The 24977-nt window shown below is 37.8% G+C and overlaps 1 protein-coding gene across 2 annotated transcripts in view; it reads right to left on the reverse strand.

The window, feature by feature from the left end:
• The window catches only part of LOC145987121 (isobutyryl-CoA dehydrogenase, mitochondrial-like), a 229035-nt gene that overhangs the window by 73441 nt on the left and 130617 nt on the right, over window positions 1-24977 (reverse strand). For both annotated transcript variants that reach the window (XM_083121609.1, XM_083121610.1), the window contains exons 5-6: window positions 13433-13541; window positions 3907-4071 (exon numbers count right to left, since the gene is read on the reverse strand). In XM_083121609.1, coding sequence (XP_082977735.1) covers window positions 3907-4071; window positions 13433-13541 — 274 coding nt within the window. The remainder of the gene's footprint in view (window positions 1-3906; window positions 4072-13432; window positions 13542-24977) is intronic.

Consider the following 24977-nt stretch of genomic DNA (forward strand, 5'->3'; position numbering starts at 1 on the left):
GATCACTGCCTCCATTCTCTGCCTGAAGCATGAGCATGCCCTCTTTAATGGCTCTAGGTCCAAATTTGTGAATGCTACCTCAATGGCGGCCTGGAGAGATGTCACGTTGGGGTGCCTGGACTTGTTAGTAAACCCTTCAATAATGATAACTCCATTAAGCCTTGTTTCCATGATTATGAAAAACTAAATATGCTGACCAAGGCAGTAAACTAACGTTAACGTTAGTTTATGTTTTTAATAAAATAAATTTACTGCCTTGGTCAGCATATTTAGTTTTTCACCTTCAATAATGCTCCACACATAATAGTCCAGAGGGACTATTCAAAGGCCAGGAACAAGCTGCAGCAGGCAAATCTCTTGGTATTGGCAGCCTCAGGCAGCCTCTGTCATACCTTGATCACATACGACGCATATCTCAAGTTCTCTTCAGCAATCTGATGCTCAGTGGCAACACTCACCCCCCAAGGTAGTCAGCACTTTCCTTAGCGACGTTCCTGTATCTTTCAAAATGAGCTCTTGGGATCTTTGGAAGAACTATCACGGTCCTTGCCATCATCTCCTTGAATATTTTTTCTCACATGTTTAGCAGAACCCTTCTCGGACTTCTCTTAGGCCATACACTTCTGTATAATGTCATACACAGCCTTTCTGAGGTTCCAGAAGATCTTTATGATTTCAGCTGGCAACATTTCAGCACAAAGATCTTCAATAATCGCCACTCTCTGATTGTATTGCACACTCGACCTCACTAACTTGGCCATTTCAATGGTCTGCACGTCTTACGCACACATCAACAACCAACTAATACTGAAGTCGAATTTAGTGGAAACTTCAACTTTGTCTAGATTCTGCTGATGCACTCTGTGTGTGTGTGTCTATATATATATATATATATATATATATATATATATATATATATATATATGACTGCTGAATGGTGAATGAGTTGCTGTAACAACACTGCCTGTGATCAGGGATGGCCTGCTTGGTGTGGTTAAATTAAATAGTTGCATGGTATAGTATTTTGATTTACATTATAGTTCACCAAAGTCTTAGTCAAGACCAACAATCTCACCAGCATGCATGGCAAAATGGTCATTATAATGTGCTATGAAACTAGAATCCCCAGGTTAGAACTCTGGTTAAGGTATAAAAGTTTGTTTCATTGACTGATAGACTTTGTGATTAACCCTTAACTGCTGTCGTGAACATTTCGGGCACAAACACAGTCGTGTGGTCTACAGGACCTCTAAGAAGAAAGGAATGTAACTATATCGGGACATATTTTAAATGATGTAAATTTAATCATGTTGTATGCTTTGTTATTCATTGAACACAATTACATAGTTTTGAGAGCGAAACATTCTTTTTAAACTTTTCAAAAATAGTATTTTATTTATATTGTGAGTTTAAAGAAAACAAATTCACTAAGCCAAAATATATCTTAACTGAGTGTTTACACACAGCTGATCAATGTGAATTTAGTCCTTAGTTATTGTTTAACATTCATTCTTCAAAACCACGGGTCCCTATATTCAGTATATGCCACAAATAAAAAATCTGCCATTGTCTTGTCTATTGATCATAATAAATTGTTGGTGATTTTAACTCTCAAACACAGACCGCGGGACCGCAGTATATAAATAGAACACCACAGAAGCAGATAATGCAATATTTACCTTCACGCTTTCACAGCACACTGAAGTTGAGGAAGGTACTGAAAGATAGGTAGCTTCAAGATCAAAATTAATGGCGGGGTAACAAGCAAAAGGAACGCACTGGTCCGTGGGACGTCACAACTGTAGTTGAGGGTTAAGAGTTGCTTTTCTGCCACTTTTGGCTAATTGTGATGAAGAGGATGAATGATGATATGGTAAAATTGATTAATTTTCTCACAAAGAACATCCATGCCCAGGCTAGGATTCGAACCCAGAATCCATGCTGTGGTAGCATGCTGTGCTAACCACTCCACCACAAAGGTTGCCCAAGGTAAGAATGTAGAGAGCCTGTTAGAAATTGAGCTAACATCTGATCATGCTGTGTTGCCATGTTACTAATTCTTGGACTTAAAAATAATTTCAGGATGGTAAATTGTGTAACTGTGAGAGATGTAGTGTATCAATCCCTAAGATTGTATGTTTATTTTATTAAGTCTCTCTGAACGCTTCATGTTGACCAGGGCATTCACTTGTTTTTCTCAGCTGTCTCAAGCCTCTTAGGCATGTTTACAATGCATTGTGTTGTGCCATGCAAACCTCCTGAGCATTCAGGAAACAGGTAATACTTCTGGTTATGGTGTCAGCGGTTTGCATGGTAGCAATTATATTAAACACACGATTCGGCGATTCGGCATCGAGGAAGAGCTCAATGGCCAGGGAATATAGACGGGAGACAAGCTGGGAGGTGACTGGACTTTGGGCATTGAGTTGGTAGAGAGAGGTGGTCAGCAAGGCAGGAGGTCGATAGTGGAAGCACGTTTAGGTCAGCATAAGAGAGAAGCTTACAGAGGACTTCGCTATTTTCATTCAGCTAAGAGACTTCAGTTAGACAGGTAATTATCCTACACCTAGCCATGATACAGGTTCAACGGTTCACAAAATCCAGCGAGTGACCATTGTCTTTTCAGTAGTTTAATTCCTTTGTGTAATTTGTACCTTTCGCATGCCAAGCGATAACTCGTCATGTCAATGATGAGTGGTCTCATTAAGAGGATGAATGATGAGTAGTTTACATCATCCCATCAATTAACTGGTTCAGATCCCTTCATTCTATAGAATGACACGGTAGTTTGATTTTATCGTGTCACTGTTGTGCAGAAAAGATCTAAGAAAGTGAAACTGAGAATGCTTAAAATTGTCAAATTCCTTACAGGATAACCTACACTCAGTATATTTTCCAGAGGCCTGTTTTATACACTTATTTGCTTTCACATATTTCTGTATCTTGCTTTTTGATGTTGAACATTATTCGGAAAATATTTCCAATATCCTTTGATATTAGCGATAGGTTGGAAAGGATCTTTCTCAGATTTCCATGACATGAGTCAGGGGTAGTGGTAATCTCCTCTCGTCAATGATAGATATGTGGTGGTAGCAAGTTATCCCTTACTCCCCCCAGTTCCAACAACTTTTGTTCTGCATGGCTGTGTTGATGGTCAGTAAGTACATATGCATATATGTAATGAACACACATCATATCGTCATATGAGAACCAGAGGAACTTAACTCCAAAAACATGGTTTTCAGTTTTGTTTGAATAAACCCCTCTCAAGAGCTTTATTTGGAGTCACATTGGCATATCTCCACTTATAATCCTTAGCAGTAAGGTAGAGTCATGTTTCTCCAATTTAATGACTCTTTTTAAGATTCAGAGAATATATTACTTCATCTGCCCTGTAAAACTGAAAAATTGGAGTTACGACCTTCTGGTTCTCACAGGACGATATGCACCATTCACTGACATACATTAGCCATTTACATAGAAATTTTCAGCGAAAAATGCAGGCTTGACCAGGACTCGAACCTGGGTCTCTGGCATACCGTGCCATTGCTTTAATCACTGAGCTACTTAGCTGGCCTTGCTTTGCCTGATTTTTCGCTGTTGCTGTTTTACCTGCATGGAATCATCTCTGCAGCCAGGTGAAGCCAGGCCGGCTCGGTAGCTCAGTGGTTAGAGCAATGGTACAGTATGTCAGAGACCCTGGTTCTAGTCCTGGTTGAGCTTGCATTTTTTGCTGAAAATTTCTACATAGTACATCTCCTGTGCGTGCCTAATCTTCAATAATTAACCATTTACTCTCTCATTTCTATAATTCATACACACACATACAAATACAGATAGACTTGAGGGGTAAAAGGATGAAAAAGTTTCTTAAAACTGAACAAATCTTAAATAATGAAAACTTACCAATATTAATACGTCCTCCATTCAAGCCATGCATAGCTATGCTGAATCCTGATCCTTCTTCCCCTATTCTGTTGCTGGAAGGTACTTTACAATCCTCAAATATTACTGCTCGAGTAGGCTGCGAATTCCATCCAACTTTTCTTTCTTTTTTTCCAAAGCTCAAACCTACAATGAATAAAATTGATTGGTTACTTTCTTTATTTTACTTTGCTTTTCTGCTACTTTTGGCTAATCATAAAGACAAAGATGCATGATGAAATTGATGAAGGGAACACCCATGCCAAGGCCAGCATTTGAATCCATAATCCCTGACATCGTAAGATGAATTAGAGAATTGAATATTATTGTACATACTTATAGAACAGTTATTTGTTGTTTATATATTGATTAAAACTTGCTTGACATGATATGCAAGCTTTTGTACCATGGCTTCCTGCAACCTCTTCAATGCAGGAAGCCCTGTAACATTCTCTATAGTTATGAAATCTTGTATAATTCCAGAAATTTGATGGATATTTTCGCTTACATGGAAGAATTCAATTTATAAAATTATGTGTGATTGTGTGATTGTGAATGCATGCAATTAATGCATTTCTTCAGGAGAAAAATAAAAACTCAATCCAATAAATAATAATAATAATAATAATAATAATAATAATAATAATAATAATAATAATAATAATTCCAGAATTACAGGTCGACATTTTTTGGTGTAAGCACTGAGCCACCCTTGTTGTTTACTTAGAAGATATATCAACAACTGAAGTTCACTCTGTTGTATGGGGCACATGTTAATTTCCTACATAATTTAACTGAGGGGAGAGAGAACAATTATATGCCTGTCCACCCTTGTATTATACTCAATTCATATGTGCATTATAAAGATCAGGATGTTTCTTTCGCAGGAGGAGACAGGGCATGAGCATTGAGAGGAGGGGATCAAACTGATCCATTGACATCATTATGTTCATTTCAAGTTACAAAAAGCCAGTAAACTTGTTATTTGTAATGTTAATAACATAAATAAATTTAAGTTAATTAGTTTCCAAATACAGTAACGAAAGTAAAAACTGCACGATATCAAAAATATTGAGTGTAAAATACAGGAACCAGGTAATGTTTTTGTATTTTACCTTTTAAACCAAAGAGTAAATGGTTCTACAGTTTTCAAAATTGCAAAAATTAGAATTCTACATAAGAGGTCACACAATAAACTTTTATGAGTAAAATTTCACCCTAACTTTTAAAACTTTTCTTGAATAAGGGATGTAAAAGTTACCACCAAAATAGAATAACTATGCATTTTAGTACAATAATAATAATAATAACAATAAATTTGATATAATTTTTTTATTGGTTTATAATAGTTATTATTGTATAACAATAATAAAAATAATCATAACCATGATTATAATAATTTATTTTGTTATTATTCCTTACTACTCAAGTTTTATCAACGGCCTGACCCCCACCCCTCCCCACAAAAATTTACTGTGTTGCGCATAAGAGGGGCAGAGAAAACTGTGCTATGCCTGTAGGCACCAACTTATTGGGGAAAGGCACTTCCCCAGCACCATTCCTCAAGAAGTATATACATTATACATAAAAATGAATATTATTATACATTCTCCTCCCTCCCCAATATTTATGTGAAGTTGATGCCTCTGACTATGCCACTGCTTACATAGTAAAACAATTTGCTCTTTCCATTTGCCTTTGCAATCCATTATAACAGGTAAGAAAGAAAAGTTAGCTTACCTAGTTAACTTGTAACCTACCCTAGTTGTTTTTAGTATAATTCTTGTGATATTGTATATTTTATATACACCCACACACACACACACACACAGTGGCACCCCAATTTTATATTACCCAGTTTTGCATTTTCCCGTTTTATACATTCAATCTTCATGTCCCAGTAGAGCAAAATGTAATAACATTTTCTTGGATTTTATGTTATTTCACCTTGGTCCCTTGAAAAACTTAAACTAGAGGTTCCACTGTATACAGGGTGTATCATAAGTGATGGCGGAAACTAAAATGGTGAAAAGTACATGATAGTAGAAGCAAAAAATGTGTCAAATGTTGCAAACAAACTGTTTGCGAAATAATTGCAAATGTATGGTTTCAATCTGCCACTCGCTTGATTGTTTGTACACGTCGTTCGTGACACAAATGCAAATGTATGGTTACGATCTGCTACTGACTTCATTGTTTATACACATTGTGTGCTTCTCACTTTTCAAGTGATTTGCCTGTTATGATTTCCATCCTGTACTGGCGTATGGTTTGTTTACAATGCCCCCTTTCAGCAGTGTTCAGTTTTAATCAAATAAATCTCAGGGTGCAGAAGGAGACAAGTGTACGATGTGTACAAACAATAAAGTCAGTGTCAGATTATAACTGGGGCTAGACTGGCCTACCAGAACATTGGGCAAAATCCCAGTGCCCTTCTGAAAACACACATTTGCGCCTTTTTTCCCACAACTGCTCACAATCGGCACCCTGTTGAGGAAAATTGAAACCACCATCTTCACAGTCCAAGTCCAGCCATGATCATAACCATACATTTGCTATTATGTTGCAAATGATGTCTACAAACAATCAAGTCAGTGGCAGATCATAATCATATATTTGCAAATTATCTCGCAAATGGCTTGTTTACGACCCCATATTTACTGAGACTTTTTTGCTTCTACCATTTCCATTTGCACTATCACTTATGATACACTCTGTATTTGAATATGTGTGTATATGTGCATCTCATTATTTCTTAGTTTTCATTTTTCTCTGCTGATATCCTGATATAAAATTGATTTTTTTCTGGATTAAGAATTTTTCAAAGAAAAATAAAGAATAGTGTATATATATTATAGATTGGAGGTTTGTAATAATAATAATAATAATAATAATAATAATAATAAAATCGCCTTTATTGGAGCGGACATGTTTCGGCCTCTAGGGCCGTTCTTACAACATACCCTTGTCTGGGAGATTAATACAATGGAATAAAGAGTATACATTGAGAAACAAATAAAAATAAAAGACATGAAAAGGATTACATATCAATACAAATAAGAACAATTAAATACATAGGTATATACGTGTATATGTATAGATAATGAAAAAGAAAAACAGATTTACCTATAAATTGTTGAACATAGGTATCTAATGTCTCTTGCTTTTGTTTTAGTACATATACATATATATTCAGTAATCTGGAACAATGAAAAATATATAATAATAATGAAGTGAAATAAAATAATGAAATTATAAGATTTATATGCACACAGTTGCCAAATGTTACAGTGAGTATTTTTATGAATGAAAAGTTGCTCGTGATTAAGTATTTCGCTGCCTTGCCAGTAGATACTGTTTGAGATTCGTTTTAAATAGCTTATAGTTGTTGATGGATGTTAGGGAGGTTGGGAGGGAATTCTATTCTTTAGTGGCAGTTACGGTAAAAATGATTTTCCGTAGGTGATCGTATTATGTACTGGGACTGACAATAATTTTTTTCGTCGTGTTACATGTTCATGTCTGCTCGAATTTGTGTTCAGTTTTTCAAAGAGATATGCAGGCTGTTTGTTGCCTAGTAATTTGTGTGTTAAAGTTAATAATTAGTATTTTGCGAGATTCTTGGTGTTAAGCCAATTCAAATTGAATAAGTACCATGCGTCCATTTCGATCTGCAGCCGAGAGATCGGGAGAAGCGTGGCGGGCGGCACTGACGGAGATGCCGACATTTGCGGCCTGAAATGCCCGCTTATTTTTATGGACATATGCAGACATTTATATAAATATTGCAGAACGAGCACTAACCTGTGTTATAAGAGTATGGTTTTAATTTTAGTAGCTTAGTGACTGTATGTGCCGATGATTTTGACACGCCCACCTCTTGTGAAACACGGCGTAGAGGTTTGTTTGGAGAACGTTCTAACGCTGCACCAATATCATCGAGTTTTGCTTCGGTTAGATTCCGTCGTTTTTGCTTAGGTGTTTTAAAATTTAACGATACAGTTTCTCGTAATTTAAGGACAAGATGTCTAACCGTATCTCTGTGTGGAGTTGAAACGCATGGGAATTTCTGTACAAATTACCTACACACGTCTCGACACGAGTTTGTTTTCACGTAGGTACGTGTCATACATAACAAAATCTTTGTTCTAACGTGAATCTTGCGGCTGGCATTCCAATCGTCTCACTGACACGTCACACATACACACTACAATAACACAAACAAGTAACTGCAAGTAACCAAGAATAACACTCTTGCGCACAGTACGAAATTAACACGCGCTTGGTTTACATTGCTCGCCACTATATTTACAACTCTGTCTTCATCTAGTCGCGAAGGAACAAAAAACTCGAGCTCGGAGATTTCGGATTGCAAGGAAGCTCACGAACACTATTGACTTTTAACGGTTTCTTCTACAGCGTAATCTTGATACAGTGTTGCACATTCAAAACCTCCAAACGATCCCCATCGGCACAAAACTCTTTCAAGGATATAAACTTAAGCAGGACGTTACTGGTCAAAACTATGATTAAAATGTTTTATTATCTGTGGCTCTTAACATCGTTTCTAAAGCGTATTTATTTGTGCATATAAGAGCAGAACTTGGATGAATTACAGAAGAACTTTTGCGTGTTATAACACAGGTTAGTGATCGTTTTGCAATATTTATATAAATGTCTGCATATGTCTATAAAAATAAGCGGGCATTACAGGCCGCAAATGTCGGCATCTCCGTCAGCGCCGCCCGCCACGCTTCTCCCGATCTCTCGGCTGCAGATCGAAATGAACGCACGGTATTTCGAAATGTGGTCCTTTTTTTTCAGCTTGTAAATGAATCTTATGCATGCATTTTGTAGCTTTTGTAGCTTATTAGTTATGGAGCTACTTGCATTGTAAGCAACTGTCGCTCCGTAGATTAATCGTGATAAAACTAGATTCTCGCACAATTTTTTTTTAACCTCAATGCCTACAATATTTTTCAAGTGATGTAATGCTCGAAGAGATTTGTTGGCTTTTTTCATCTACTCTGAAATATGACCTGACCATTCTATGTGGGAATCCATGACAACGCCAAGGTTATTTACAGTATTTTCTAAATTTAATGGGTGGCTATTCAATTTTGGGAGAATAATGTTATCTGTGTTTTGGCTAAGCTTTTTAACCAGAAATTTTGTTCTCATTATGACAAATTTTGACTTCAAGCACCTAAATGTCAATGTCTGTTTCATGTCATACACTCTGGACTGCATCCTTGTACACTAGCGAGGCTCTGAAAACTGGACAACAGATTGTGTTGTGACCTGACCATGTCTGTTTCTGATTGTTCATTCATTAACTTCATCTTATCTCCTTTCATTTCTGTCTTCACAATTAACCAAAAGTGATAGAAAAGCAAAGTAAAATAAAACAAACCAAATCAGATAGACTGGAACATGAAATTTTGTGAAAATTTAACTTGTGCATTCTTAGGTAGGTTTAGGAAAGTGAGGTTATTGTTTGAATCTCAATTAAAACTGGTCTTTCTCATAAGATATATATATAAAGGCCATTCAAATTAAACGTAGACTGTGGTGTAGAAGCTAACACTATTTATAAGCAAGAAAACACACAATATCACAAATATAGTGTACTGCAGTGGCGGAGCGTGACCTTTCCAACAGTGTAAGCCTAGCAGGATGAAGGCTATTTCCCGTTGTGCTTATTTTTGGGCTGGTATGGTCAGTGATTTATCCACAAACATCCTCCCCCTATTTTTTTCAGAACACTTCCAAGGAATTTTTCACAAAACCCTTTTGGCACTAAAGTTAACCTTACACTCCTTACAATCAAAGTTACACCACACCAGATTAAAAATTCTGGATAAATCCCTGAGCCTGGTGTGTTCTTTGCTAGGCTGTGTACAGTGACGACTCGTGGAATTTTTGGGGTGTAGGAAGTTATGGTAAACAGACTGAGGAAAGTTTCCGAAAATGTGTTCAATTACACAATGACATGTATCGCCTGTACCTTGGATTAGCCAATGAATTTTAATGTTAGCTGCAGCTTTCCCTGCCTGTCATGTGTGGATTAAGAACAGCTTTGCCAATTACCTCCTGATAAGAAAAGGTGCTGTTTCAACTCATAAATTACGCTAAATGTGATAAAATTGTGCTAGGGTTTATTATTATTACACAATTATTATTAATTTATTATCATCATTTCATGATGATTGTAGTAGTTTTAATATCAATTTTATTTTGCTATTTTGGAGTTGTGAACTGCGTTATTGATTATTTATTGTAGTTAAGCAACATTAGGAATTTCGACCATTCAATATAATGGGTTTAGCATAGTGCTTGAAAAAACTTGAAGAAAATTCCATGACTGGTAACAGCATGCGTTTGTTTTATTTGTGAACTCCAACTCTTTCTACCGATTTCCTTTTATGAAATGTTCCACCCTTGTTAAGTCGAAGAAGATAAAGAAAAGATGAAAACAAGAGGACGGATCAAGGCCTGTAAAAGCTTGTCCCTTGGTCGGCATACTTCCTTTTGTTTGAAACAAGTCCGCTAGAGAAGTATGAACAAGATCTGGAGATTTTCTTAAAAATAAATATTTCCTCAAAATATCTTCATTAGAATTCAATTTCTCTTTTTCCCAGGGACGCCCGTTTTTGAGATGATGCTGTATTTTCCGTTATGCCAAACACAGAGTGCTAGGTGCCAACCAAGTTCAAATTTTGCTAGGTTTTGAACCATTATGCTAGAGCTGGCATCACTGTTGAGGAACCCACGGGACCTTCTTCGTGGACCGTATATCTGGGCAACCCCCCACATACCCCCACCCTCCCTTGCACTTCCCCTCACACATCTGCCTGTAGGATGATGAGAAAGGTTCCTCAGCGGCAGGCAACAGATCTGGAATGAGCGGGTGATAGCTAGCACATTAACTCTCAAAATTTTATAACGCTCATTAAACTCTTAATAAGTAGAAAACTGGAAATAAGTATAAATAAAACTGTAGGAAGTTCCTCACTTCCTACATGGAGGAATTGCCACTGGCTGTGTATCTCCTACATTTCTACTGAAAGTAATGTCAATCTTATTCCTATCACAATGAGTAACCTAATGATAAAAATATGCAAAGTTAGATAAAATAAAGAATAATGATACTAAAGAGAACAGAAAGAAACAGAAAAGTTCTGAATACTTTTCACAATTGCATAACCAAGTATCAGCTTCGTACCATGAATCACAAAATAGGCACACTCTATGTTTCGTTTCTGTTACCATGCCTGCTAGAGAAGGGGTGAGCCTACCTACAAGTTCTTTCTTAGGGTAGTGTTAAACCAAATCTAACACCTAAAAGACCATAAACAGGTTTTTCGTACATTGTTCGATGAGTGTTTAAATCATGGACTATGTAATTAAATATAGGCCTAATTAATAATATTTTGTTCACATTTGACATGAGATTTTTAAAACTGGTTCGATCTTCAGTTTTCATTAAACATTTAATTTTAAAAACGTTTTGCACTTTTTAGCTCAATTACTACCAGTTGAGTTCAAATATAAACAAACAAAAAACAGAGATCTTAATATTTCTCCTACAAGCAAAAAACAGAAATAAGCATTTAGCACATTAATGTATGTCTGGTTTTCCCATTCATTTTTAGGTGTTCCTCCTTTTCCCCTTCCTGATAGTTTTTTTCTTTGCTTCAGAATTCCCTGTTCCTTGAAAAAAACCTCCTTGAAACACCACCGGCTCAAATTTTCTTTGCAGCCAACCATTCATACCGGATGACGCTGGAGCTCCCTCCTCTTGTGGGACCTGTATCTCGCCGGAACATATTCATGGTTAGCCAGTGAAGCAAAACCAAGCATAATGGTGCTCAATCTCGCACAAGTTTAAAAAGTCATTTGTATTTGTAAATTGGAGATATAAATTAAACAAGAGGGCTGCTGTTCATGGAAGTTGAATTTTCTCAAACTTTTGACGTGTAATATCAAACCTACCCCATTGGCTGAACCATTCAAATTAATATTTATGTTTTTGTTATAAATTAATATTAATAATATGTAGATCCCAGAACAATTTAGTAGTATGTAGCATAATTTCCGAGTTAAAACGACACCATGGATGTCCAGAAGGAGCAAGGGGAAGAGGCCCTTTCTGGAAAATTAATGTCAACCATAAAATAATATAATTCACACATATTATTTCATTTCAGTCACACCAAATTACGTTAATTATTGTAAGGGAATTGCATAAAAATGTTAACTTCAAATTGAATTAGTATCTATTGAGGAGGCAACTCTATTATGGAGGAAATATACCTAGTTTACCACCAGCCCTGGAAAAAAATACTTTGCTTCATTCTCACTTGTGGAAGGAAATACTGCAGGTGCCCATGAACAACACTTTTTCTGAACAGGAGGTTTGCAACGCTGCTGTTATCCTCTGACAAAAGGTTTACACACGTAGGGTTTTGGCCTGCTCTTCTCCACCCAGATAGGGTAGGCAATGCTCGCTCGCGGTCAGCAATTTGCAAGGCAAAATTCAGAAGGCTTACAGCTTTCCACAAGCAAAAGTGGGAGTTCTGATGTGCTATGCAGCCTGATGCTGAAGTGTTGCAATCTAACAAACAGGATCTCGAACACTGGTTACAACCCGAGTTGAACTTTGTTGTTTACGAACTTTGCCATATAATTACATACATTTTACTAGAACTAATAAAGTGCAAGCCAGGCTTACACGGCTTACATGGTGTACTGGTATTACTTCAACAGAGGCGACAGATAAGCACCCCACCATTCAGGCAACTGTCCCAATGCTGAACAAGTTTCTGTATACCGTCCACAAAGAAGGATGTTGGTTGTATGTTGAACCACTCTTCCACAGCATCTTGAACCACTTTATCAGAGAATGCTTACCCTGCAGAGCCTTTTTCAGTGGACCAAAGATGTGAAAGTCGTAAGGGGAAAGATCTGTGCTTTATGGTGGTTGTTACATAACATCCCACCGAAAATGGTACATGCATTGGCAGTGCATGGGCATGTGTTATCGTGAAGCATGCTCACACCTCGTGACAGTTTTCCCGGTCGTTTGTTTTTGATGGCCCTTCAGAGTTTCTCTAAGGTGCCACAATAACATTCAGTTATCCGGCACACCACTTAAACACTGTGTTTCTTTTGAAACATGCATCCCCGTACATGGCTTGCATTCACCGAAGGATTTCACTTGCACATGAATTGAATGATGCCCCATTGTACATGCTTGGACGTATCCATTACACACCACTTGTGCTTTCACTTTCTCCTCAACTCAGCAGACGCATGCAACAGACTGTGCACATTATGTTCTGTTACTATGAACCACCAAGCCTTACAGTGCTGCCAGCATCTAGCCTCCCTGTTAAATGCTTGCAGTGTTGCCAGCTCTGTCTATCTTTCACTTGAACGAGCCTTATAGAATCTTTAATGTTATGAAAATACTATGAAGATGTTAAAGTACTATTTTGTTAATTACCTGGTGTTCCTTTCTCCACTACTAAGCATGAGATTCCTTTAGACCCTGCAGAGCCAGTCCGACACATCACAACATAAAGGTCACTTTCTCCACCACCACTAATGAATGCCTGCATATGAAATGAATGATCAAAATCAAATTAAATGTAATGCAATCTATATTATATACCTTGGTGTATTCTCCCATGTAAACTTGTAAACAAACTTTTTTTTTACAAATAGAAATTGCCAGAAAATTTGAAGTTGTTGGACTTCTGTTTTTTGTTTTACTTGCATGCCTGTATTGGTGCCTTATTTCTATATATCCGATTAATACAAAATATATGCATACAATAAATAAGAATTGTTGTGGTAAACAGGTCGAATTTTCAGAATATATCACACAAACACACACAGGCAGTTCAAAAACAAGTAACATTTCTGATAGACATATCTTACTTTTGGCGGTATGAGTGCTTAACATCTATCCTGTAAATATACAACTCAACCCAGCAAATAATTGAGCTGACCTAACTTCCAGGAGCAAGTGACAGGGCTGACACAGGCATCCATTGTTAGTTCAGATAATTTGAAGAAAAAAAAAAAAAAAAAAACAACTTGAAGTTCTTAATTCAATACACACACCACCACCCCTCTGTCCCCTCCTCCCAACATTTTTCACAATTTATGAAGTTCTTAATTCAATACACACACAACACCAAACCTCCTCCCCCTCCCCACCAACATTTTTTTTACAATTTATAGTAAGGATCATTTATTCTAAACACGTTCCATTGCATTTCTAATGTCAAATTTAACAGAAGACAGCCTCCATGGGTTTGTGGCCATTGTGGGAGGTGTGATGAAACAATGTGTTTCATCATCTCTTTTCATACAAACAGGGTATAAATGTCTGCTCAAATCAATGAAATGTTAATATCAATTACTTTATTCATAAATTATAGGTGTATTATCATCTCTTTGGGGCCAACATATAGTATGGGTTCAAATCCCTTAATGAAAACAAAACAAAAAAATGATAAGAATTCTTAAAAAAAGTGTTAAAAAATTAATTAATTCGTTCCTTGAAACAATTCATGCATGTCCTTATTAAGATCTAAAACCAGTCTACATGCCTACAATAAAATGATGTGTAATGATAGTACACAGAATGCATAACAACTATATGCAACTTCCGTGGGTGCTATTTTTCTTGTCAAAAATGGTGTAAGTTAAGTGGACAATATTTTGTAAACTAAACAATTTGACCTTCTTGCACAAGAAAATTAGCATCCAGGAGATTTAAATTCCACTGCCAACTTATGTTCATCAAAATATGACAACATGGCCCTTTTTAAATCCAAGCTGTGTGTAAATATGCACATACACAAATTCCATATTTATAATACCTGTTCAATTTCTTTACCTATTTACTCTTCTTCTCATTACTACTACAGCAGCATGGGAAAATATCTATACGAAGTTTGGAAGTAGTTCAGGGATTTTACAAATATTAACAACATAAAATTACAATAAGATAATGCATATAACAGTAGTGATTCTAGGCAAGTTGTAATAGTGGTGCTGATCGTCGTCCTGTGTTTCGAGAGTTTTCAGTGGTTTTTCTCGGCCTGTGTTTAATCATAGTGTACTCGTGGCTTCAGTGTAGCATTCCTTCCGCTATGTCAAAGGATTCTGATGAACTATTGCGGTGGAGATGTGCTCAGAGGAGATTTTCTTTTCCGGCACTCGCGGCGACACGTGTGCGTGTCTCCGCCATGGCTTCACCCAGCAGCAGGGAACAACGCTCGGCAGGTAAGGGGACCCCGGTCCGGTACTTTCACCTCCTGTGCATGGCCTTGATCTGCGGGGACATACATGTGAATCCGGGGCCTGTGAAAACGGTGGCAAATTTCTCTGTGTATTACCAAAATACACAGAGCATTAAGAATAAGCTTGGCGACTGTGCAATTTTTGCGTGTGAACTCATGGCATATGACTGCCTAATTTTTACTGAAACGTGGTTGACAAAAAACGTTTGTGACAGTGAGCTGCCATTCGCAAGCCATTTCACCATATATCGGAACGATCGTGCGACTCGTGGTGGGGGCGTTATGATCTGTGTTAACTCAAAATGGCCAAGCAAAGTACGCCACGACTTAAAACGGAACTGTGAAATACTGTGGGTGGAAGTTTCGGTGACCGGTGCCAAGAAGCTTCTCCTTGGCTCTTACTATAGGCCACATAAAAACAGTCCTTTGTTCCTCCTCGAAGAATGTCGAGATTCTTTGCTTGCGGCAGTTGCCCTGGGAGACGTTGCGCTTTTCGGCGACTTCAACCTCTCAATTGACTGGCAAGACCCTGTGAATGGAACAGCGAAGTGTACGAACGACGCATGGTTTATTGAAACTTTCATCTGTGGTTTAAACCTGAAACAACATAATTTGTTCAACACCAGGAAGGACAGCAACCTGGATTATGTTCTATCCACCCTAAACGATATTAGTATCACGCCACGTAAGAACCTCCTGACCTCCGACCACGACAGTTTGGATGTTTCTATTCTCATCCCCCCACCCCCTAGAAGAGGTCATCGCCCCTCCATCCAGAACAAACGCTACCTGTGGAACCGAGCGCCGTGGGAGGAGATAAGACTTTCCCTCGACTCCTTCCCCTGGTGCATCTTGGAAGACGGGACGGTCGACGAGGCAGCTGACCTATTTACAGGTGTCATTCAAGCAGCAGTGACGGACCACGTGCCTACAGGGAAAATATCTTCTCGGAGATTTCCGTGTTGGTTCGACTCCGAAGTGCGGGATGTACTGGCCAACAAGACACGAGCATGGCAACTTTGGAAGGGCTTCCCGAGTGAACACACGCACAATACCTTTGCGGCTCTGCGACGACACTCAAAGTATCTGCTTCGAAAAAAATATAAGGAACATATAGACAATATCACTGCAACAATCCCGGAAAACCCAAAAAACTTTTTTAATCTAATAAACTCAAGGAAAAATAACAGTAGGATTCCAGCTGAAATTACGCATGATAGTGAAAGTGCGATAGGGGACCGAAGGGCAGAACTCTTCAACGCTTATTTTCATGGTAACTTCTGCCCCCCGTCTTCCCTTGCAGCGTTGCCAAACGTAAGACCAGTCTGTTCCTCCTCCCTAACAACGCTTGTCACTACACCTGATGAGGTGAAGGATCTATTGTCGTCTCTTTCAGTTCACCGTGCCCTAGGACCGGACGATATCAACACCATGTTCCTCAGGAAAACTGTGCAATCCCTGTGCTATCCCCTCTCCATTCTCTTGAACAGATTTTTTTCGGAAGGCATCTTTCCTCACGCTTGGAAACAAGCTAACATCACACCGATTCACAAAAGTGGTAACAAAAATTTTGTTTCATCTTACAGACCAATCTCCTTACTCTCTCCTCTGTCCATCATCTGTGAAAAAGTAATCAAAGACAGACTGTACAAATTTGTTTCTCCGTACTTAAGCTCTAAGAAACATGGTTTTCTTCCTGGTAGCTCCTGTCTTACAAACCTGTCTGTTTTACTCTCACATGCTATGGAATGCATTTCAAATAATTCACAATTAGATGTAATATACTTTGATCTGGCCAAAGCCTTTGATACTGTTAGTCATCGTCTTCTGATTCACAAATTATGCAATAGATTCAACATTCATGGCAAATTTCTCACCCTTCTCACAGACTACCTTAGCGATCGCCAACAACGTGTTGTTCTTCCTGGAACTGTTTCTAACTTTCTTCCTGTCCTCTCTGGAGTTTCACAGGGTAGTGCTCTAGGACCTCTCTTGTTTATATTATTCGTCGATGACCTTGCCGACCATCTCACAGCTCCCTCTAGCAATTACCTTCTTTTCGCAGATGACTGTAAAATTTTCAGGGAAATCTCCACTTCCGACGATACTCATCTTCTTCAGAATGACATAGCAACATTTACTTCCTGGTGCCTGACATGGGACCTTACATTACATCCTGACAAGTGTACTACTCTCACTATCTCTCTCAAGAAGAACCTGTTAAAGTCATCTTACTCCATCTCTGGCAATAACATCAAAGCAGTATCCTCTCACAAAGACCTAGGCATTGTTTTCGACCAAAAGCTCACATTTGAGGAACATATTTTATGCACCACAAAAAAGGCCATGCGTCTCTTAGGTTTACTCTACCGTTTCACTGAAATTAGTGACATCTCAGCCCTCACTTTGTACTTCACATCATTCATCTCCCCAATAATAGAATACTGCTCTCCCGTCTGGTCCATGGCATGTCCCACTCACCTCTCCAGATTCGATTCAGTCTTTCACTTCTTCCTAGCTATAGTCCGTCACAAGGTTCCCTCATTACGCAATTTTTCATCTCCGCATCTCTTGTCTTTTCTAAACTTACAAACTGCTTATCAGCGACGTTTGCAGATTGATTTCAGTTACTTATACAAAATTGTGAATGGCAAAATCCGCTGCAACACACTCCTTGAGGAATTCCACTTTAGAGTACCTATGCGCACAACTCGCAATACAAGGTTATTTTATACTAAAAAACCTAGACTAGAAATTCAAAAAAGATCTCTCTTTTATAGACTTGCAGCACAATACAATGATATTCCCTCAAGTATTGATATATTTTCCTCCGAGTTTGCCTTTCGGTCTTCTATCAGAAGAAATAACCATAACCCCACAGCTCTACAGCACCTTGGCGGGCCTTGGCTTACCTACCGACTGCTGGTCTCCCTCCCACACTGTTCCTTCGTCACCTGTTATAGCGTGGAGGTCTTAGACCAGTAGTGGGGTGACGGGTGATCAGCCCGACGAACCCCCAGCCGTTGTTGTAGGTCTTCTCGACCGGGTTACGCTCACTCACTCGGAGCTTCCCAATTTCCTCACGATGGTGGGTTGCCACCGGCCCTATACGCAGGCCGAATAAATTCCGACCAGAGCCGGATTCGAACCTACGCCGTCCCGCAGCGAACGATCTCAAGACGAGTGAACGCCTTAACCCGCTCGACTACGGAGGAGGACTATCAGAAGAAATACTTGTAATTAATATCACATAGTGCCATCTCTTACTTATTTTTTTGTTCATTTGCTATTCACTTTTATGTTGTTTTGTTACTCTTAATTATTTCTTATTTATTTTTATTTATTTATTTTATTTTTTATTTTTATGCTTATTATAATTCTTGCTTTCTCATTGTTGACAATTTCAGTGTAAAATGGCCACCTGTGCTGTATCTGAAATTTTCTCAAATAAATAAATAAATAAATAAGGTGCATCTCCCACACAGAACAACTGGTCTCGAGTTTTCCGAAAAAAAAAGGATTCACAATATATAATATCATTATTACCAGGGTGGTATTTGAAGGAGGATATAGGGAAGTTGCCCCTTCTGGTTTATATGTGCAGGGGGACGAGGTTGAGAGGTGTCTGCTAGATTATTGTAACAATGAATGCTTATAATACAATCACACACAAAACATACATACCAGGGTGGATAAAAATCATTTTTGATTATTTTTTAATCGGGTTTTTTAAATTTAAATTGATTAAAAAACACGCTTAAATTGCTTGCATGGTTTTTGTCACCACACACACAGATATATATATATATATATATATATATATATATATATATATATATATATATATATATATATATATATATATATATATATATATACAGGGTGTCATTTTAATGGCGCCCACGGACCACGGAAACGTATAGAGGACATCAAAACAAACAACTTTTTTCAGTAACATTTTTCTCGTTGGAGCGTCGTTTCGGCGCTACAGTCGTTCAAAAAAGACCGTTTTGCCGCCTGAATGCTGGCAACCACACACAACATTTGATTGCATTTGTGACGTCATATCCCGTCGTGAAGCGATGCGTTACAGGGTTGCCAGGAACACACATATTCTGTGAAAAATGACATATCTACAATCAGCTACAATATGTACCGTAAAACAAAACGAGAAAACACATTCTGTAACCTAACAGGAAGTAAACAAACGATACGAAAAATGGTAGAAAGAAAATAGAATTCAAGTGGAAGTGGTCATATCGAATTTTGTATCAGCTTGCATGTCAAATATTTGCAAAAAGTTACCAAGTTGGCATCTACAATTTAGTCTATCCACTTCGTCCTTCTGATACTAGTTGTCTGTGACACACTGAATAGATGACAAAATAGAAATGAAAGAACTCAAAATTCCAAAGGTAAGCAACACATAATATAATGTATATTCAGGGCATTATGAGGCAAGTGACAAAAATGGTTGAAAATACAGGGATATAAATAGTAGTAAAACAAACTCTCCGACGACTGTGTTTATCTACGCACCGGATACACATGTAATAGTTTGCAACTCTGAACAGGGCAGTATATTCGCTACTGATTCATCATTAGATTGTTACAGTGGTTGTACGTGTTTTAGCCGTAATGTAACAACGTGAACCTCGGATACTTCCGTTATCAGCACAAAGTACCACAAGGCATCTGGACTAGGGTGACCAGACACATACATTCAAAAAAGAGGACAGAGCAGGCGAAAAAGGAGGACGAAGTCATAAAAAAGAGGACACCCCAAAAAATGGTTGTACATTTGCCATTACTCCAATATACAAAATCTTACCAACATTTTGCTCACAGATGCTTTTCTGATCTCTTAAGTTGGAGCAAAGAAAGCAATCTCCTAATCTGTTTTTTAACAAATTACAAAGAATATCTATAATTTGAAGCACAGAATTTTACTCCTTTTTCTCATTTTTGGATATTAGACTGAAATATCTCCACAAGTGAATGCAAATGTAACAAGCAAGATTCGCTTAACTTATTTCGGAAAGCCAAATTAAAATTTTAGGTAGTTTGGATTGGGTAGAGAAATATGATTTCAATGCCATGAATATTTCTGGCACTCTTTCAACAGCAGGGGAAAGTGGTACCCACCTTACGCTTTAACCCATATTCGTTTCTTCCATCCTTTAAAACTGGATATTTTCTTTCGCTTCGTCTTTTCATGAAAGTAAATATTACTTAATAATCAAAATTCTCACTACGCATTTCTGTATCGCGTATGTATAACTCGAAAAGGAACTTGCCGACCTCTGTGTTGGAGTGGTTAGCACACGCCAGAGGCCTCGGTTTCGAATCCCGGCCTGGGCATGTGTGTCCTTCATCAAAATCATCATATCATCGCTCATACTCATCTTCGCGATTAGCCAAAAGTGAAAAAAACGAAGTAAAATAAACCAAATCAATCAACCGAAAAAGAACTGCACAGACTACATGCGTTCCAGCAGTCTCAGCGCTTAATACTAATGACAGGGGTGCGGAAATTTGCGTTTTTTATTCCTTTGTAGTAAACCATAGGCTTTCATGTTTAAACTTTAAGTTCGTTTCATGGAGTTTCTATTCTGAAAACACATTTTTATAGTGCCTATAAATTCCTATTTTGATGGTTAGTGCCTATTTTGCTTAATCGTGCCAAAAAATGGATATTCTGCAATTTTGCATACTCCAGCTTTTTTCTTACGTGCATTTGGCTTTCCCTATATTGAAAGATGTAAGTAAGGCTTTGTTGATGTTGTACTGACTGAAATCTGGAATTCGCCAGATTTGATGGTCTGAATTGGAACATTGTTTTAAATAATTTTTTGTTACAATGGTGCAAATTGTTTATTCATTATTTGTTCAAATTCGCAGTCGTTAGCACAAGCTCTTTTTGTGAGAATTACTTTAACAGACGATTCCCCGCAAATGTGTTCGATCAAAAGAGTATTATAGTATGTTAATCGCTAGCGCACTTTTATGTATAAACTGAAGTGCTAATACAGTATAACTGTGCATTGTAATAAGAAAATTTAAATAAGTTCACATCCATTGCCTATTTTTATGTCCTTTTTTAATTTTTGAGGTGCCTTTTTAGTGCCTATTTTCATGCCTTTTCTTAGTTTATGGCAGTGACGTGCACTGAGGAATAGCTAGTCTAGCAGAGATAGATCAATCAATCTCACATTTCGAATTATATTCAAATCACAATATTTATTGTCTTGTTAAAGCCACCACAGCTCATATGCAACACTTTCTTTTCCACGGGCTTCTCGTCCATCGGTCCGATCCGCGGGCAAAGCTGGCTGGATACCCTAGCTCGCTCTTCCTCCGCCTGACCAGTTTCCAGGTAGAAACGGCCGCCCGAAGGTAAAATGAAGATTTCTACCTCTACCTCCCTTGCCCCCGCTGCAATTGGTTGAAAGCCCAGGCTTTCAGGTCCCCTAGTCTATCCCCTATAGGACAGATAGGAGATTCGTTTCTCATAGATTTTTTTTGTAAATCCTCTAAAGAACTCAAGATAAAATTTTCTGCAGTACTTTTGTTCTCTGTATTTACACAACCTTTTACACGTTTTACAATATGTATGTATAATATGGGATGTAGTTTTATTATTTATGAAATGGGAACGTGTTATGTGCAGACAATAATGTTATGCTTTCTTTCTTTCTTTTCTTTTTTTTTTTAAGTATGGAATATATAATGATTAAATTACAAATATGTGCTCGGGCTCTCTCTCACTCTCGTTTTAGTAGGGTTTTATTTAAATTTAGTACACTTGGCCTCTAACAGTCATAATACGGATGTATTTATTTGGGCAAGAGAACGCGTGTTCATATTGTTGTTGGTTTGGTTTATTTTACTTCGCTTTTCTGCCACATTGGTTATCGCGAAAATGAGGATGAGTGATGATATGATGAAACTGATGAAGGGCCCTCATATGAACAATCCAGGCCGGGATTCGAACCCGTGATGAGCGCGCATTCTTGTTCCTATGTGCTGTACTCTGCAATGAATAATGAAATAATTTGGAATGAAAAATGTATCTCAGAACTCGAAAAGGGAAATGAATATTATTGAAGAAACTACAAAAAAGTGTGTTTTGTTACCTGTTTTGTTTCTGTGCATAAAGTGGACTTAACACACCAAATCAACCAACCGTGAGGGAGTGGTTATCACAGCGCGCTAGGACACCAGGAGTTCCGGGTTCGAACTCCGACTCGGGCATGGTGTTCTTTGTGTTTCTCCCTTCATTAATTTAATCGTATCATCTTCGCAATTAACCAAATGTGACAAAAAAGCGACGCTAAGTAACAAAAATGAAATCAAATCATTGATTGATTGCTTGATATGGTTTATTTTACTTCGCCTTTCCCCCACTTTTCGCTAATCCCGAAGATGATACGATAAAATTGATGAAGGGACACACGCAAAGAATACCCATGGCCAAGCCGAGATTCGAACCCAGGATCTCTGACTTAGTGGTGAAATCAAATCGTCTTTTATTTTCGAATGTGGGTGGGGTTTTAGTACTCATTCATCATTTTGCAATCTTTTCCTCTTATTGACATCCTTTTTTAGGAATACTGGGCCCTAAAGGGGGGGGGGGGTGACCCACACCATCCCCAACCCCTTGAGCACGCCACTGACTGCTACCCCAAGGGTCGACGTCAACGCACATCACTGGTTTATGGTGCTTTTTGTGCCTATTTTCATCATTTTGGCCTATTTGACTGCCTATTTCAGAGGTTTTTAGTGCCATAAATACGCGCCCTACTAATCACTCAGTCGGGAAAGTGATCGTATTGAGCTCCCAGATGCTAGGTGAGCATTGCTCGAATCATACCTCGAATTAACGCGCACCAAATGAAGCATTCTGTATGCAGCACATTTTCTATGGTCAATGCTATACTCTTTCCAAAAAAGGAGGACATTTACCGATTTCTAAATAATCCGCCCGGACGCCGGACAGACACCTAAAAAGGAGGACATGTCCGGATAAAAGAGGACGTCTGGTCACCCTAATCTGGACACAAACCTGTAGATATCAACCTTGCAACGAGATTTGCAAATATAATTGACATGTAGCGGGGCTTAAACAGCCACATGTAAGTTGTAAGTACAATAAAAGTTATTGTTGTTGATATTTGACATGCAGGCTGAGAAAAGATCCAATATTGACAGTTCAATTTCAATACGTTTTTACCATTTCTCATATCGTTGGTTCACTTCCCCCTTCCCCTGAGATGACTGCTGATCTTCTGGCTGGTAGGCTATGATGTTCGGACTACTGGACGCGTTCTCGCTTCGTTTTACAGCTAATAATGTGGTTGGTAGTTCGTAATTTTTCACAAAATTTGTGTGTTCCTTGCAACCCTACCGTGCGCTGTTTCGCCTCAGGAAATGACGTCACAGATACGATCAAATGTTGTGTTGGGTTGCCAGCATCCAGGCGGCAAAACGGTCTTTATTGAACGGCTGTAGCGTCGAATTGACGCACCAACGTGAAAAATGTTACTGAGAAAAGTTGTTTGTTTTGATGTCCTCTACACGAATCTGTAGTCCGTGGGCGTCATTAAAATGACACCCTGTATATATATATATATATATTCTGGTAAACAACCCTGTAAAATATTTGAACAGTTTGATTAAAGCAAATTAAAAACATATGTAAATATACATTTTCCTGTTTCTGATACTGTATATTTGAACCTACTAAGGAAATTTTTGTTGAGTGTGTTAATGTAACTATAATAATTTCAATAATTTTTCTTCCAGTGAAAATAAAACATTCTGGATGTAATATAATTGTAACTTAAATTATTTTTATAGTCTTTGTAGCTGAATTTTGGCATTTTCTATTATTTACAGTTTAATGATAATAACACTATTTACATTTTAACATGATTAGTATTTTTTATATTATTTTACACAAAATGTCTGCTATTTTTGCCTATAAAAATTATTGGATTTTAAATCAGGAGAATTTTAAGTGTGTTTAGAGTTTACACATTATATATCCTTTTGTATGAGCTTTACCCCATCAGTACATATATTTTGTTTCTTTTCTTTCTCTTTCTTAGAGCCTAACAAACACCAATATATGATTAGGAGATTAATGTACTTTCACCAAAAGGGATTATGATATCTACAAAATCCTTATGTACATTATTCTATAAATTATTTCTTTAAAGTGATTTTAAATCAGTAATTCTTTTTTTTGTTTTTAAAAATTACCTGATTTAAATCTTGATTTAAGTCGCAATTAAATCAACCTGATTTAAATCAATCCACCTTGATACATACATGCATAAATGTATGGAGTTGTTCTGATAGCCGAGGGATACTTCTGCCATCCTCTTCTGGCAAGAATGTTTGCCGAGATCAGCAAGGGAGCTGGCTAAATGTGATCTTGTGTTTGTCTTCCTCTTCCGAAGGCTGCTTGTTCTTCTTTTAACTCCTCCTCTACTTCATCTCTTAGCCTTCTTTCTAAGATTCTTGTGTATATTTTTAAAGCTACTGAAGATAGACAGATGAGTGATATCTTCTCCTCCATTTCCATATCTACTCTTAATATTCTTGATCTAATTGGTTACAAATTTACTATTTCCTTCCTACATTCTTCTTTTAATATTACACTTACTCCTTCCTTTGCTCTAGCTTTCTTATCTACTCCTGAGTATACTCCTGCGTGTGCTCTTTTATATT

The sequence above is a fragment of the Lepisma saccharinum genome, chromosome 4 (genome assembly GCF_977018435.1).
Source record: "Lepisma saccharinum chromosome 4, izLepSacc3.1, whole genome shotgun sequence".
Classification (NCBI taxonomy): domain Eukaryota; kingdom Metazoa; phylum Arthropoda; class Insecta; order Zygentoma; family Lepismatidae; genus Lepisma; species Lepisma saccharinum.